Raw genomic sequence first — 12,093 nt, 5'->3', positions numbered from 1 at the left:
TACAAAGAAGGTCTTGTTGTCTTACCCTGTGTCTTCCAGAGCCTTTCCTGGAAGGCTCACAATAAAGCCAAAGGATTTGGGGAGCCTAGCTGTTGGCCAGGAGGACTGTTTGTTCATCTTCCATTACCTGAGAGAACTACACAGATACAAACATGCCCCAGGGTGGACCTGCTTAGAGTCTAGTGCAACCATCAGAGCAGAACAGACCTATTGGCTGGGTGTCTCCTGGATCTCAGGCTCATGCAAGGTCCAAGAACGGCTGAGGACTGTGGTGCCTACACCCAGATGATACAGCCCCTACCATCTTCAGACCCAGGGCTGAGCAGGAATGACAGGGTCTGTGATGGTTACTTTTTTTCTTATCAACTTGTCACAGTCTAGGATCTCTTAAGAGGAGAGCCTCAGTTGAGGAACTCTGTAGATCTGGTTGGCCTGCAAGCGTGTCTGTGGGAGACTGTTTTGATTGTTACTGAGGTAAGAAGATGCACGTCATGGGATAGGGCCCGAACTGTGTAATAGAGAAGAAAGCTAGCTGATCACAGAAAACAAGCAAGACAGTATGGGTGCATTCATTCATTCATTTCTGTCTGCTCTTGACTGCAGGTGCGGCCAATGGTCACAGGCTCCTGCAACTGAGAGACTTTTCCTGTGATATTAGACTATAACTTGGAATTGAAGAAAAATGAAGCCCCTATGTTGCTTTTGGTTCAGATGTCTTTATCACAACAGACACAGCTGAGGAACAAGAACAGCATCAAATAAGACATCATCCTCCAAATTTTTTCATGGTTCTCCTGGTCTCTGGGAAGAAGGTAGCCAACTCCAGAATGGTAGGTGAGAAGGAACTTGTGGCTCAAACTCAAGAGACTGACTCTTAGTTTTCTCATCTGTGAGACGAGGACTGCTGGACCCACCTCCCAGAGTAAGAAAAGGTTAGTGGTAGAGAGCGTATCTGCACCTAAATCTCCCAGTACAGCATGAGGTTTCAGTTCAAAGATAGGAGAGTCCAGTGGCTATTTGTATATTCAAGTTTATTGGACAATGGAAAGCACATGGGCAGGGACTTGGGAGATGGCAAAGTTCGTAGAGTGCTTGAGACACAAGTGTGAAGACCCGAATTTCATCCCCAGCACCCCGTGTGAAAACCTGGGCATGGGAATATACATCTGTAGCCCCAGCATTGAGAAAGGGGTGATGGGGACACCAGGACTCATTGACCAGCCAGCAGAGTTGAAACAGCCAACCATAGGCTCAGTAAGAGATTCTGTCTCGAAAAAAATCTAAGGTAGAGAGTGACTGGGGAAGACTCAACCAAGGAGAGGGGAATTGTAGACCCAGGAGAAGCAAGCATTCATGTAACCCAGGAAACTCAGAACGCATGGTGTAACTTGAGAAGGACCTCAGTTGGGGATGGAATATTAGCCATTCTCACAGCGCCCTGAGACTGTCCTCCCTGCAAGTTCTTCGCAGGGTGGTAATGAACCTAGGCAGTTGTCCACTAAGACTATTTCTCCACCTCTCCCAACCCCAGCAACTACCAAATCTGACCAGTTCCTTCCCACGACTGCTCTAGAGTTAAACCTAGAGACTGCTGAGAGAAAAGAAAAAAATTAACGAGAGCCATTCTGCACCCACAGAGGCATCCATGCCACATGGCAGCCCAAATCTTAGGTACTTTATGGGATAATATCAATCATAAAGAGAAGCACGAGCTGGTTTATATTTCCTAGAGACATGGCTGTCCCCCTAACCGGATATCTTTGTGCATTAAGGAATTCAACATGCATAAAGGATTCAATTTCCTTCTTAAAAATATGACATGGATACAAAGCAATAGCACCTGAAACACTCCCAAACTTTATGGAAGAACACAGCCATGGGAGGAAGATCGACCCTCATCTCATCACATACATGTAACAAACAGAGAGGTCACGCTCACAGCCCCCAGATGCACCGCACACTTTAACTCCAGGATCACGTTTCAAGTCCACCCACATCCTGGCTGCTGACACTCAGGGTCTGGGAACCACGCACCGCGAGAAGGAATCATTCATGTTCTGCTCACACTCTGGCCTCTTTAATAGCTTTCTCCATCCATCTTGCCGACCTGTTCTGCCCCTCAGCTCCTCTAAGTAGTTTTCTGTAAACATCAAAATCAAAGTCTAGGGTCTTTCTCATCAGAAGTCCCCTCTCCATCAAAAGAAGGCCCTGGAGAGGTGCCATGAGGTCTACTTAGCCGGAAGTGATCTGACTTCACCTCCCCAGGCTGTGCCTCCCCAGACTTGTTACCATTCCTCTCCCTCCATCTTTCCCAGTAACACCCCACCACGGGGGGGGGGGGGAACACATAGCAAATCCGCCATCATTTGTATCGAGCATATTCAGATCTGGGAGGGGGGATGCCTGCTCCTGCCCTTTTGAGGATGTGGTGAAGAGCAGAGAGAATGAGCTTGTGAAGCTAAAGGGAGGTTTGAGGCGTCTTGCATACCATTATTCACCTGGTAGTCTGGGGAGGTTGCCATGGCAACATTTTTCAAAGTCTCCAGTATCTACATGTCACTGATACACCCCATCAATTCAACAAAGGCAGAGAAACAACCCAAGTTGGCCTCTGTCTCTTCTATGGCTTTCTGACTGACTATTGGGCCCATTGTGTAGTCAAAACTTCAGAACTAGCAACAGTGACACTCTTAATATAGGGCTTTTCCACTTAAATGTATCTCAGAGCATAAAATTAAAGTCAACTCCAGCAGGGATTTTCTGTCTTCTTTGTTCTTCACTGTTGCAGCCATAAGCTCAGGAGTGACTCTTTTTTGCTGGACACTGGATACTTTAATTAGAATGTTTTGGCCCCTTGGAGAGAGGGCTCTAAATTCTAAGCCCTTCCCAAATAGGTTAAAGGTGGTGAAAGATAGCAAGGCCCTGAGGCCTGGACTCATTTCCATAACAGTAGATACGTGTATTTCCAGAGAGAAATGTCTTGCCTTTGGCCCTTTGACTGAAGACAAAAGGTGCCTCTCCGAGCATTTTCTATGGAAAAGGGAAAAGGCTTGGTTTGTCACACCAACACTGTTCTTATTGAAAGGCAATTATAAAAAGGATTCACAGAGCAATTTCTGCAGAGGACAGACTTTCTCATCAAAACCCCACAGGGCACACTAGTCTGCCTTCAGCCCTTACATCTCGAGCCAAATATCCACACAGTTCCCAACACTAACTAGGCAACAGAGTCCTGCATGGAACATTACCCCTGCAGACGAAGAAAGCCATGTTCATAGTTTGCAGCCCCCTGATAATGCTGAGTTCCATATTTCTGCTTGAATCCAATGCTATTTCATGTCAGGTGGTCAGAATCCCCAAAGATGACCATGTGCCATTTTCAGGGCCGCCATGCTGACAGCCAGACGGTGTGTGACCTACCTGTGGGTGACCCTTCCATGACATGGCCGATGTAAGGGCCTTCCCGGAAGATGGGTCTGTTGTCGTTCTGATCAATCACGATGACTTCCAGAGGCACTGGCCCCTCCAGAGTTTTGCCACTGGCATCTGTGGTCTCCACAAACAGCTGGATAAGCAAAGAGATTGGGAGAGAAAGAAACCATTATTTTAAAAATCAAGACAAGGTTCCCCAGAGAAAGGAGGCGGTATCAATCATTTTATGAGCCTTTGATGATATTGAAACTCTGTTTTCCACAGCTTGTCACCAGGAGGAGAACAGAAACTAAACGGTTTACAACATAAGCCAAAGATCAGCAATGTATTAAATCCCCCTTGGAAAAATTCGCAATGAAATCATCAAATCTGCAAAGAAAGTTAAACACACACACACACACACACACACACACACACACACACACACACACTACTGTGATCCACCAGAGTTAGGAACGTACATATACTGTTTGCTTTTCCAATTTCATTATCCTTAAGAGGAACATTACACTAATAGAAACAATACATGACACATCACGAACTGGGGGAACCCGCAGCGTTTGTGGTGATGCCGAGGAGACACTCAGATCACTATGCATCTACAGGCATCCCCCAGGTAGGAAGGCTGGTGTGTGCAGGACCCTGCTGAGACCTCAGGACTCCTGCCCACCAGGGATTCCCTTAAAAAGCCAGAGACTTCATAGACCCACGAAGCGCTTCCAAAGAAAAGCCCTTCCAGATCCCAGCTGTAAAGGCAGCATGGAAATTTAGCCTCTCTGCTGGTCTGGAAGCATAGCATCATGCCATGGCCTTCCCTGGGCACTGTTATGACCACACGTTCCATTTACTGAACTTACTTGAGCCTTGGCTTCTCTCAATAAAAGCAATAAGAGTTTTTTGAATATAAGTGTCTCTCCCTTCAGAGGAGATGACCATGTGCTCTGATCAGTGTCCACCAAAGCACAGAGTCTTTTTACCAAGATGCTCAATTCCTTGGTTTCTTCATGGGTGAGGCCTCTCTCATAAACATTACAATCTCATTTGTGATACACAAACGGGGACATCAGATGAAACTGGGCCTACATGGACAGAGGGAGTGTTTCCTGTTTCCCTTTAGCAGTATATCCTCTGTGTCGACACAAACACATGCACGTGCACACACATATGCACACATACATACATGCACAAACATGCACACATCTTCAAGCACACGCTGGCATAAACAGCCCATGCATGAACGCATACGCTCACACACATGTTCCTCTACCCATTTGATTTCTTGACCAGATAATATCTTAATTAAGAAAAATTTTAAATGGACAAAGCCTTCTAACATTGCACTCATAGGAAATATAGTAGAAAAGAAATGTTGTTTTAAAGCTGGGGCTTGTGAAGTAGGCTTGGTTTGTAACATGGGAACGTAAATCCAGATCCCTGGAACCACATTTAAGTCAGGGCAAGCACCATATGCCTACAATCCCAGCAATGAAGAGGCAGAGTCAGGAAGACCCTTGGGTTTGCTGGCCTGTCAGTGTAGCCAAATCAGTGAGTACTAGGTTCAGCAAGAAACTCTGTGTCTTGGTTTCCTGGTACTGTGATAAAATACCCCTTAAGAGGCAACTTAGGAGAGGAAGAGTTTATTTTCACTTTCAATAGAGGTTTCTACCCTATTATTCCTGGGAAGCCACAGGTACCGGCTCTAGAGGGAGTTGGCCATAGCACACAAACACAATTAGGAACAGAGAAATATGAATTAATGCATGCATGGCTAGTGCTTCATTTGCTGTCTCTAGTTGTACAGTCCAGTATCCCCTTTCTAGGGAATGGTGCCACCCACAGTGTTCATGTGGGTCTTCCCACATCAATTAATATAACCAACACTATTATCCATAGTGTTGGTAGATAGGCCCACAAGCCAAACTGATTTAGGTGATTTCTAGTTGAGAATCTCTTCCCAGGTGATGCTAAATCGTGTCAAGGTGAAAAAAAACCAATCATCACATCCTGTCTCAGAAAATCTTTAGACAGTGATTGAAGAAGACACCCAGTGTTGACCTTTGGTCACATGTTCCTGTATACATGTGTATGTCATACTCAAGCACACACTCTCACACAGAATCTGACATCCTTGTGGTTTTCCCTTGCTGTTCTCATGTTAAGGCCAGACCACGGTGAACAAATATGGGTTTTCTGAAGGACACTTCTCTCACATTCCAGGGGGGCTGTCTGTGTCAGGAAATCAATGCTGAGTGATGCTATTGTCTTCCTTCTCCCCTCCCGAGTGAAATGCTTCAAACGCTCAAATTCCTTCCTTTGAAAGTCTGAAACCATGTTTGTGTTCTGTGAATCACATGGCAGATTCCAGGGGCTCAGAAACAAAGCAAGATAGATACATGCAAGGGAGGAGGGTCCCATCCATCATCTTTGAAATATAAAGCTGCATGGCAGAGCCCAACAGGAGAAGAATGGACAGATGGCCAGTGGTGGGAAGCCACAGAATGTCTGCTCAGGGGAAATGGGGAAATGGTGCCAGCAGTTGTTGGCCAGCGCCTCAGAGTTGCTCTCAATGGTTAACTTGCCCCTGGAATGGAGACGTGTGAATGCATATGGCCCCAGATTCTTAACTGTGGGCTATGACCCCACATGAGGTCCCACAGCTGAATGCGGGGCTCGTGAAAACCTGAACATCACTGAAAGAGTTCTAAATAAGCAATAGCCAAACTTTAACTAAACATCGAAGGGGTAATGAAGACAGGATGCCCTGGCAGTGAGTACCCACGTTGCGTTTTGCAACTTCACTGTCCCAGGAGGAACTTGCAGAAAACTGAATTTCCCATGGCATCCAGCCCCATACACTCCATCGAGGGAAGAGTTTGTACCTCTCTGCCTTTAATGGCTGTTGTAGAACTGAGGCCCAGCTCCAAAGAGATGAGGGTGAAGCTGGGGGCAGATGGCCTGTGACTGAAGCCTCCAGATGTGTAGGACCCACGATCTGAGCATGGTCTGTACCTTCTAGACTTTAGTGCTTGGTGAGGGCTTCCCACGACTCACTGATTGCTGTGAAGACTCTGATGTGACACATAGAGACCTCTGACATGAGGATGGCTCTGGATTGTCACCAAAGCTTTTCTTCTCTTTTCTTTCTTTCCTTTTTTTTTTGACAAAGCTTTACTCTGCACCTCTGGCTGACCTGGATCCCACTACACAGCTAAGGATGGTCTCAAGCACATAGATCATTGCAAGATTGAGTGACTGTGATCACCTGAACCTTCTTACTTCAGTGTTCAAGGGTCCATTTTAGAAATGGAGCAAGTGTTTTATGTGTAGTCATTTAATCCAGTCTTAGCTGTCAGGGGAGATGGTCCTGAGAACCTCAAGGTATAATATAGGCTGCTCTGGGCTCATTGTCTTCCTACAAGAATGTTTATGGATAAGAGGTGGCCTCAGATAGGGTCCAAGACAGGCATTCAGGAGCCATCCCACAGAGCAACGTCTGTCCCCAAATGCCCCATCAGGTTTTGGTTCACACTGCTTCTAAATTCATTCTCCTCCCTATCCCTATCATCACCTCTGGAGGCTGGTTCTGCCACCCTCACTGAGGCCACTGGAAAGGGCACTTTGGGATTCACTGTTGTGACTGCGGGGTCTGCCCTGACCCCTTCACACTGCCCACCATGTCTCTATGTCATGCCATGACAGTCACCTTCCAATAGCATCCTCAGGTAAATATCAGGTGTGTGCAGGCTCTCTCTCTCTCTCTCTCTCTCTCTCTCTCTCTCTCTCTCTCTCTCTCACACACACACACACACACACACACACCCCACAGCAGCATAGAGACCAGAAGTCAATGTTGAGTGTTTTTAATAGCTCCATCATATCTGCAAACTTTTATTTTATGTGTATAGGCATGCGACATAGTGTATGTCTGCCTCACATGCGTGCTGGTGCCTGAGGAGGCAGAAGAGGGTGTGGATCCTTTGGAGCTGGAGTTACAGGTGGTTTGTGCTGCCCAATGTGGCTGCTGGGAACCAAACCCCAACATCCAGGTCCCCATTTCTCCAGCCTCTTCATCTTAGTTTCTGAGATAGGCTCTCGAACGGAACACGGAGCCTATCAATATGGCTAGACACGTTGGCCAATGGCCCAAAGAATCCTCTGCCTCCGCCCCTACCACCAGGGCTGCCGGCATGTGTTATAATGCATGGCATTTTATATGGGTGGTCTGGAGGTGAGCTCCAGTCCTCAGACTTGTGTGACAAGTGCTTTATTGACTGAATCATCTCATGAAACCTATCTGATTTTATTTTGTTATTCCCTTCTACAGCTTGACCCCAGCCCACTTCTACACACTCCATCCGTGTCACAAGGAAGTCCTCTTGTTTCTTATCAACCTTCTTAACTCCTCCACTTCAGGGCACACATCCAGCTCAGGTATCATCACCTAAACCCCTCCTCCTAACCCTGAACTTCCCAGTTCCATTCCCATTCCTCTCCTTCCCAGGCCAGACCCCAGGACTCTTCTATAGTTCTTTCAGACTAGCCAGGGTGTTCCTGGTTTGCCCTCTCATGGCTGCTCTTCTGGACATAACACTTCCCACAGCGTGGCATTCCCATTCATGAGTGTGCCTTCCCATATCAGCCTCCACAGGCTCCTGAGGACAGTGGCATGGTGGAAGGGCTTGGCTGATTAGTGAGCACCCATATTTGAGGCCTGACACAGAACTGTTTGCACGAATCCCTCTTCTGAAGAGGTAGTTTCTCTTTAAGAGACCAGAGTCTAAAGCTCTGGCTTCCACTATGACCATCTGTCCTTTCTCCCCAGCTCTGGCACAGGAGGCTGACAGTCAGTTTGAGTTCACGGGCTCTGGGCCAGTTGACTCTATGCTGTCTTAATTGACCAACACAAGTCCCAGCGGTAAACAATATCAAAGCATATTAAACTGACAGCTTACTTTTAAAAGAAGGGAATTAACATTTATTTGGGGTTCAGCCTGGGTCTAGGCTTTTTCTACATCTGCTTCAAAACAACTTGGAGGAATACTGATTGAGGCGAAAAAAACTGGAGTCACAGTCCATGGTCACAAAGCTGGTGTGCGACTAGGCCACATCCAAACTCAGGACTGACTCCAAAGTCCATAGTTCCCTCCCTCTGCTCATGTCCCTTCAAGGTCCTGTTCCAGCCTGCCTTGAGTGTTTGGCTTGGGTATCTTTACTAACTGAGTCATTTGCTTCAGGGTTTTATATTACGTTGGCTGCTATTTTATATAATCTTGTAGCATGGAGGCAAAGTCTCCAGCGGATCTGGGAACAGCGTGAGTGTACACAGTCTCACTAGTAGTCACAAGAGTGCCTACTAACATGCACAGTGAACCTCTGTGCATCACACTGCCCCCTGCCACAGAGCACAGGTTGTGCACATTACAAGTAGCAGCCTAGCTCTGTGCCCCTCCCCTACCCCATTTGTGTGTGTGTGCGTGCATGCGTGCGTGCGTGCGTGTGTGTGTGTGTGTGTGTGTGTGTGTGTCTAAAAGGACAGATAAATGCTAGCCTAGGACAATGTTCTTTTGAACTGTTCAATTTTGTTTTCTGAGACAGGGTCCCTCACTGGTCCAAGCCTCACCTGTTCAGCTAGACTAGCTAGACAGTGTGTTTCAGGATCTGTCACCGCCTCTCTAGCCTGAGGATTACAGGCCTATTACCAAAGCTTTGCTTTTCTATGTGAGTTCTGGAATATCAAATTCAGATCCTGCATATCCTTTAGACCTGCTCTTGTGAGACAAGCTCTCTGTGCGTTCAATGCCAGCCTGGTCTCCAAAGTGAGTTCCAGGATAATCAGAGCTACCTAGTGAGATGTTGTCTGAAAGCAAAACAAAGAAAACGAAACAAAGCAACACAAACAACAAATTTGGGTCCTCAGGCTTGGGAGACAGACACTACTGAATGAGCGACGGTCTCCCTAGTCACAGTCATAGATGCTTCTGAAAAGAAAACCAAACAGAAATGATAAATATAAACATCAGATGTATAGATATCAAAAGTGCATACATAATGTCAGAGGCATAAGGAATGTTAACCACCCTTAAACTTCTGGAGCAAATATGGTGTCTTCTCAGGTAGATAGATGAAAGTAATACATGCTGTGTAATACATGCTCTACTTCAGAGGGGTTTGGTAGATGGACACAGGGATGAAGACACCCTGTATTAATTCTGCTTCGGAAGGTATAGTCCATGCTCACTGGGCTGTGGGCATTAGCCTCTGAGTCCTGCTTGTGGGTGGAGAGGCTTGAGGAAGGCAATGAGGGTGGAGTCCACTTAAACATTCTTCCTGGTACCTAGCTCCTCTATTTCCTTCTATCTGGGGGGAAAGTGAGTCAGGGGATATTCTCTGCTAGAGATATGAAGTGGTAAAGTCGCAATATGCAAGCCAATGACTCTTTAATTAATGACCTGTAATGTCTGAGATGCTATCCATATGATTCATTAACAAGACTCCCTTAAAAACAAAAGCAAAACCAAAGGCAACGTGAGCCAGATCACAGAGCAGGCACACGTGTTGGCTTCCAGCACCACAACAAACCATTAAGACGGTGCCCTGCATTTGACTCATCTTCTCATCTCCCATCATGAGAGACATGGAGTCTGACACTGTGCTCTTACACAACAGGATGAAGGGATGAAGAACAAACTGACTTCAAGGCTTTTTTTTTTTTTTTTTGAGTGGAGGCCAAGATGGAGAGCTGGTTCTTAAAAGACAGTGTCTTTTGTAGCATGGGCTTGATTCAAGTCACAGAAGGGAGGCCAGGATCAGTGGAGTCAGAGACACAGCACCCTGTGCAGTCAATGTCCTGGTGAGTCATTTTGAAGAGAAACGATCCAAGGAGCACATTAGTGACCTTCTCTCAACTCTGGTGATTCTGATTTGCTTTGGGCAGAGTATTCAAATACAATCAAACACAGACACACACAGCTAATGACTTTTTTTTTTGAGATGCTGTAGTCCACCCAGTGGACTGTGCACAAAGGCTTGCTTTCAGTCACAGTAAATGAAGATCTTATACTAGCTGTAGCTCTAACAGAAGGAGACTCAGTGTCCTCTGTGCAGATAAGACACCTTCACCTAGTGGGTGTTTTCGATCTGTATTTCCTCTTTGTGGCACATTTCAGACCTGGAAGCCACGGTTGTTGCTGTCTGAGGACTGAATCTTTAGGAACTTCTGCTTGAGATAGCTTAAAAAATCATAACAAAAGCGGCCTGCTTCTGTGCATTCATCTCTGTAGCACTGCATGCTAACAAAGCTGGGACCACAATACGATCTCTGCAGGGTCGCTGTGGATGACCGAGGTAGTGTCTGGGTGTCTCCGGTTAAACTGGATTGTAAATTCAGAGAGAAGTGTCTCTGTCTGTCTCTGTTTGTCTCCGTGTCTCTGCTCTCTCTCTCTCTCTCTCTCTCTCTCTCTCTCTCTCTCTCTCTCTCTCTCTCTCTCTGTGTGTGTGTGTGTGTGTGTGTGTGTGTGTGTATGTGTGTGTTGCCACATAAAGCCTTGATCTTAGGGCTGAAGAAATGGTTCAGAAGTTAAGAATACATATTGCTGTTCCTGAGAACCCTGGTTCAGTTCCCAGCATCTATGTTAGGCAGCTCACACCCATGGTAACTCTAGCTCCTGTGGATTTGACACCTTTTTCTTTTCCAGGATACCCACACACATGCACACACACACACACACACACACACACACACACACACACACACACACGCAGGCTCATACCACACATTCTCTCTCTCTCTCTCTCTCTCTCTCTCTCTCTAGAAAAGTAAGAAGTCATATTTGCTCCCAGGAGAAAGAAAGGTGAGAGCCACAGATGTGATGGCATGGATGCTGGAATGTTAGCCCAGGCTCACTCATAGGGCATCTCAGTCCATACTTTTAACCCTGCAAAGGAGCTTGGAAGTAAGGCTCTAGTATCTAGCAGTTATTTGGAGCTTACACAGGAAAAAAACTTCCACAAAGATCCCTTGGAAATAAGCCCACAGAGATTCTGTTTTAAGTATGCTGTGTTGTTTATTTGCGGGATGATCCCTTGAGGTTAAAGGTTGCTCAAAGACTCCAAAGAAATGACTTTTTCCACAGGGATTCAATGTTTGCTGTGATAAGAAAGAAAATGATAAGACTAATCCTGACTTAAGTATGGAAACATGGCACTTAGATTGGTCTTGCTTTCTGTATTGCTGACCTCATGTGTTCAATGTCTGTCTCATTGGCACTGAGTCATTTATTACAGGTTCCTTTGTTAGAAACAGGTTCTGCACAAACATATGTGTGTATGTATGTATATGTATATACAGGTATGTATATACATATACCTGCACATAATACATATATTTATCTACATCTATCTATCTATCTATCTATCTATCTATCTATCTATCTATCATCTGTCTATCTATCTATCTATCTATCACCTGTCTATCTGTCATCTATCTATCTATCTATCTATCTATCTATCTATTATCTGTCTGTCTGTCTATCTACTATATTTTTGTATATCTACCATTTATATTCTATCTATCTGTCTGTCTGTCTGTCTATCTATCTATCTATCCATCCATCCCTCTATCTAGAGCATAGGTTCCTGGCCTCATTAGACCACAATCAGCTT

The 12,093-nt window shown here is 45.7% G+C and overlaps 1 protein-coding gene across 1 annotated transcript in view; it reads right to left on the bottom strand.

Moving 5' to 3' along the window:
- Cdh13 (cadherin 13) overlaps positions 1–12,093 on the bottom strand; it is a 1,011,337-nt gene that overhangs the window by 335,968 nt on the left and 663,276 nt on the right. Inside the window, exon 6 of the mRNA XM_034522532.2 lies at positions 3,421–3,565. Coding sequence (XP_034378423.1) covers positions 3,421–3,565 — 145 coding nt within the window. The remainder of the gene's footprint in view (positions 1–3,420; positions 3,566–12,093) is intronic.

Source organism: Arvicanthis niloticus, chromosome 18 (genome assembly GCF_011762505.2).
Source record: "Arvicanthis niloticus isolate mArvNil1 chromosome 18, mArvNil1.pat.X, whole genome shotgun sequence".
Classification (NCBI taxonomy): Eukaryota; Metazoa; Chordata; class Mammalia; order Rodentia; family Muridae; genus Arvicanthis; species Arvicanthis niloticus.
Note: the sequence above shows the minus strand (reverse complement) of the source record. Positions and strands in the feature narration are given on the sequence as shown.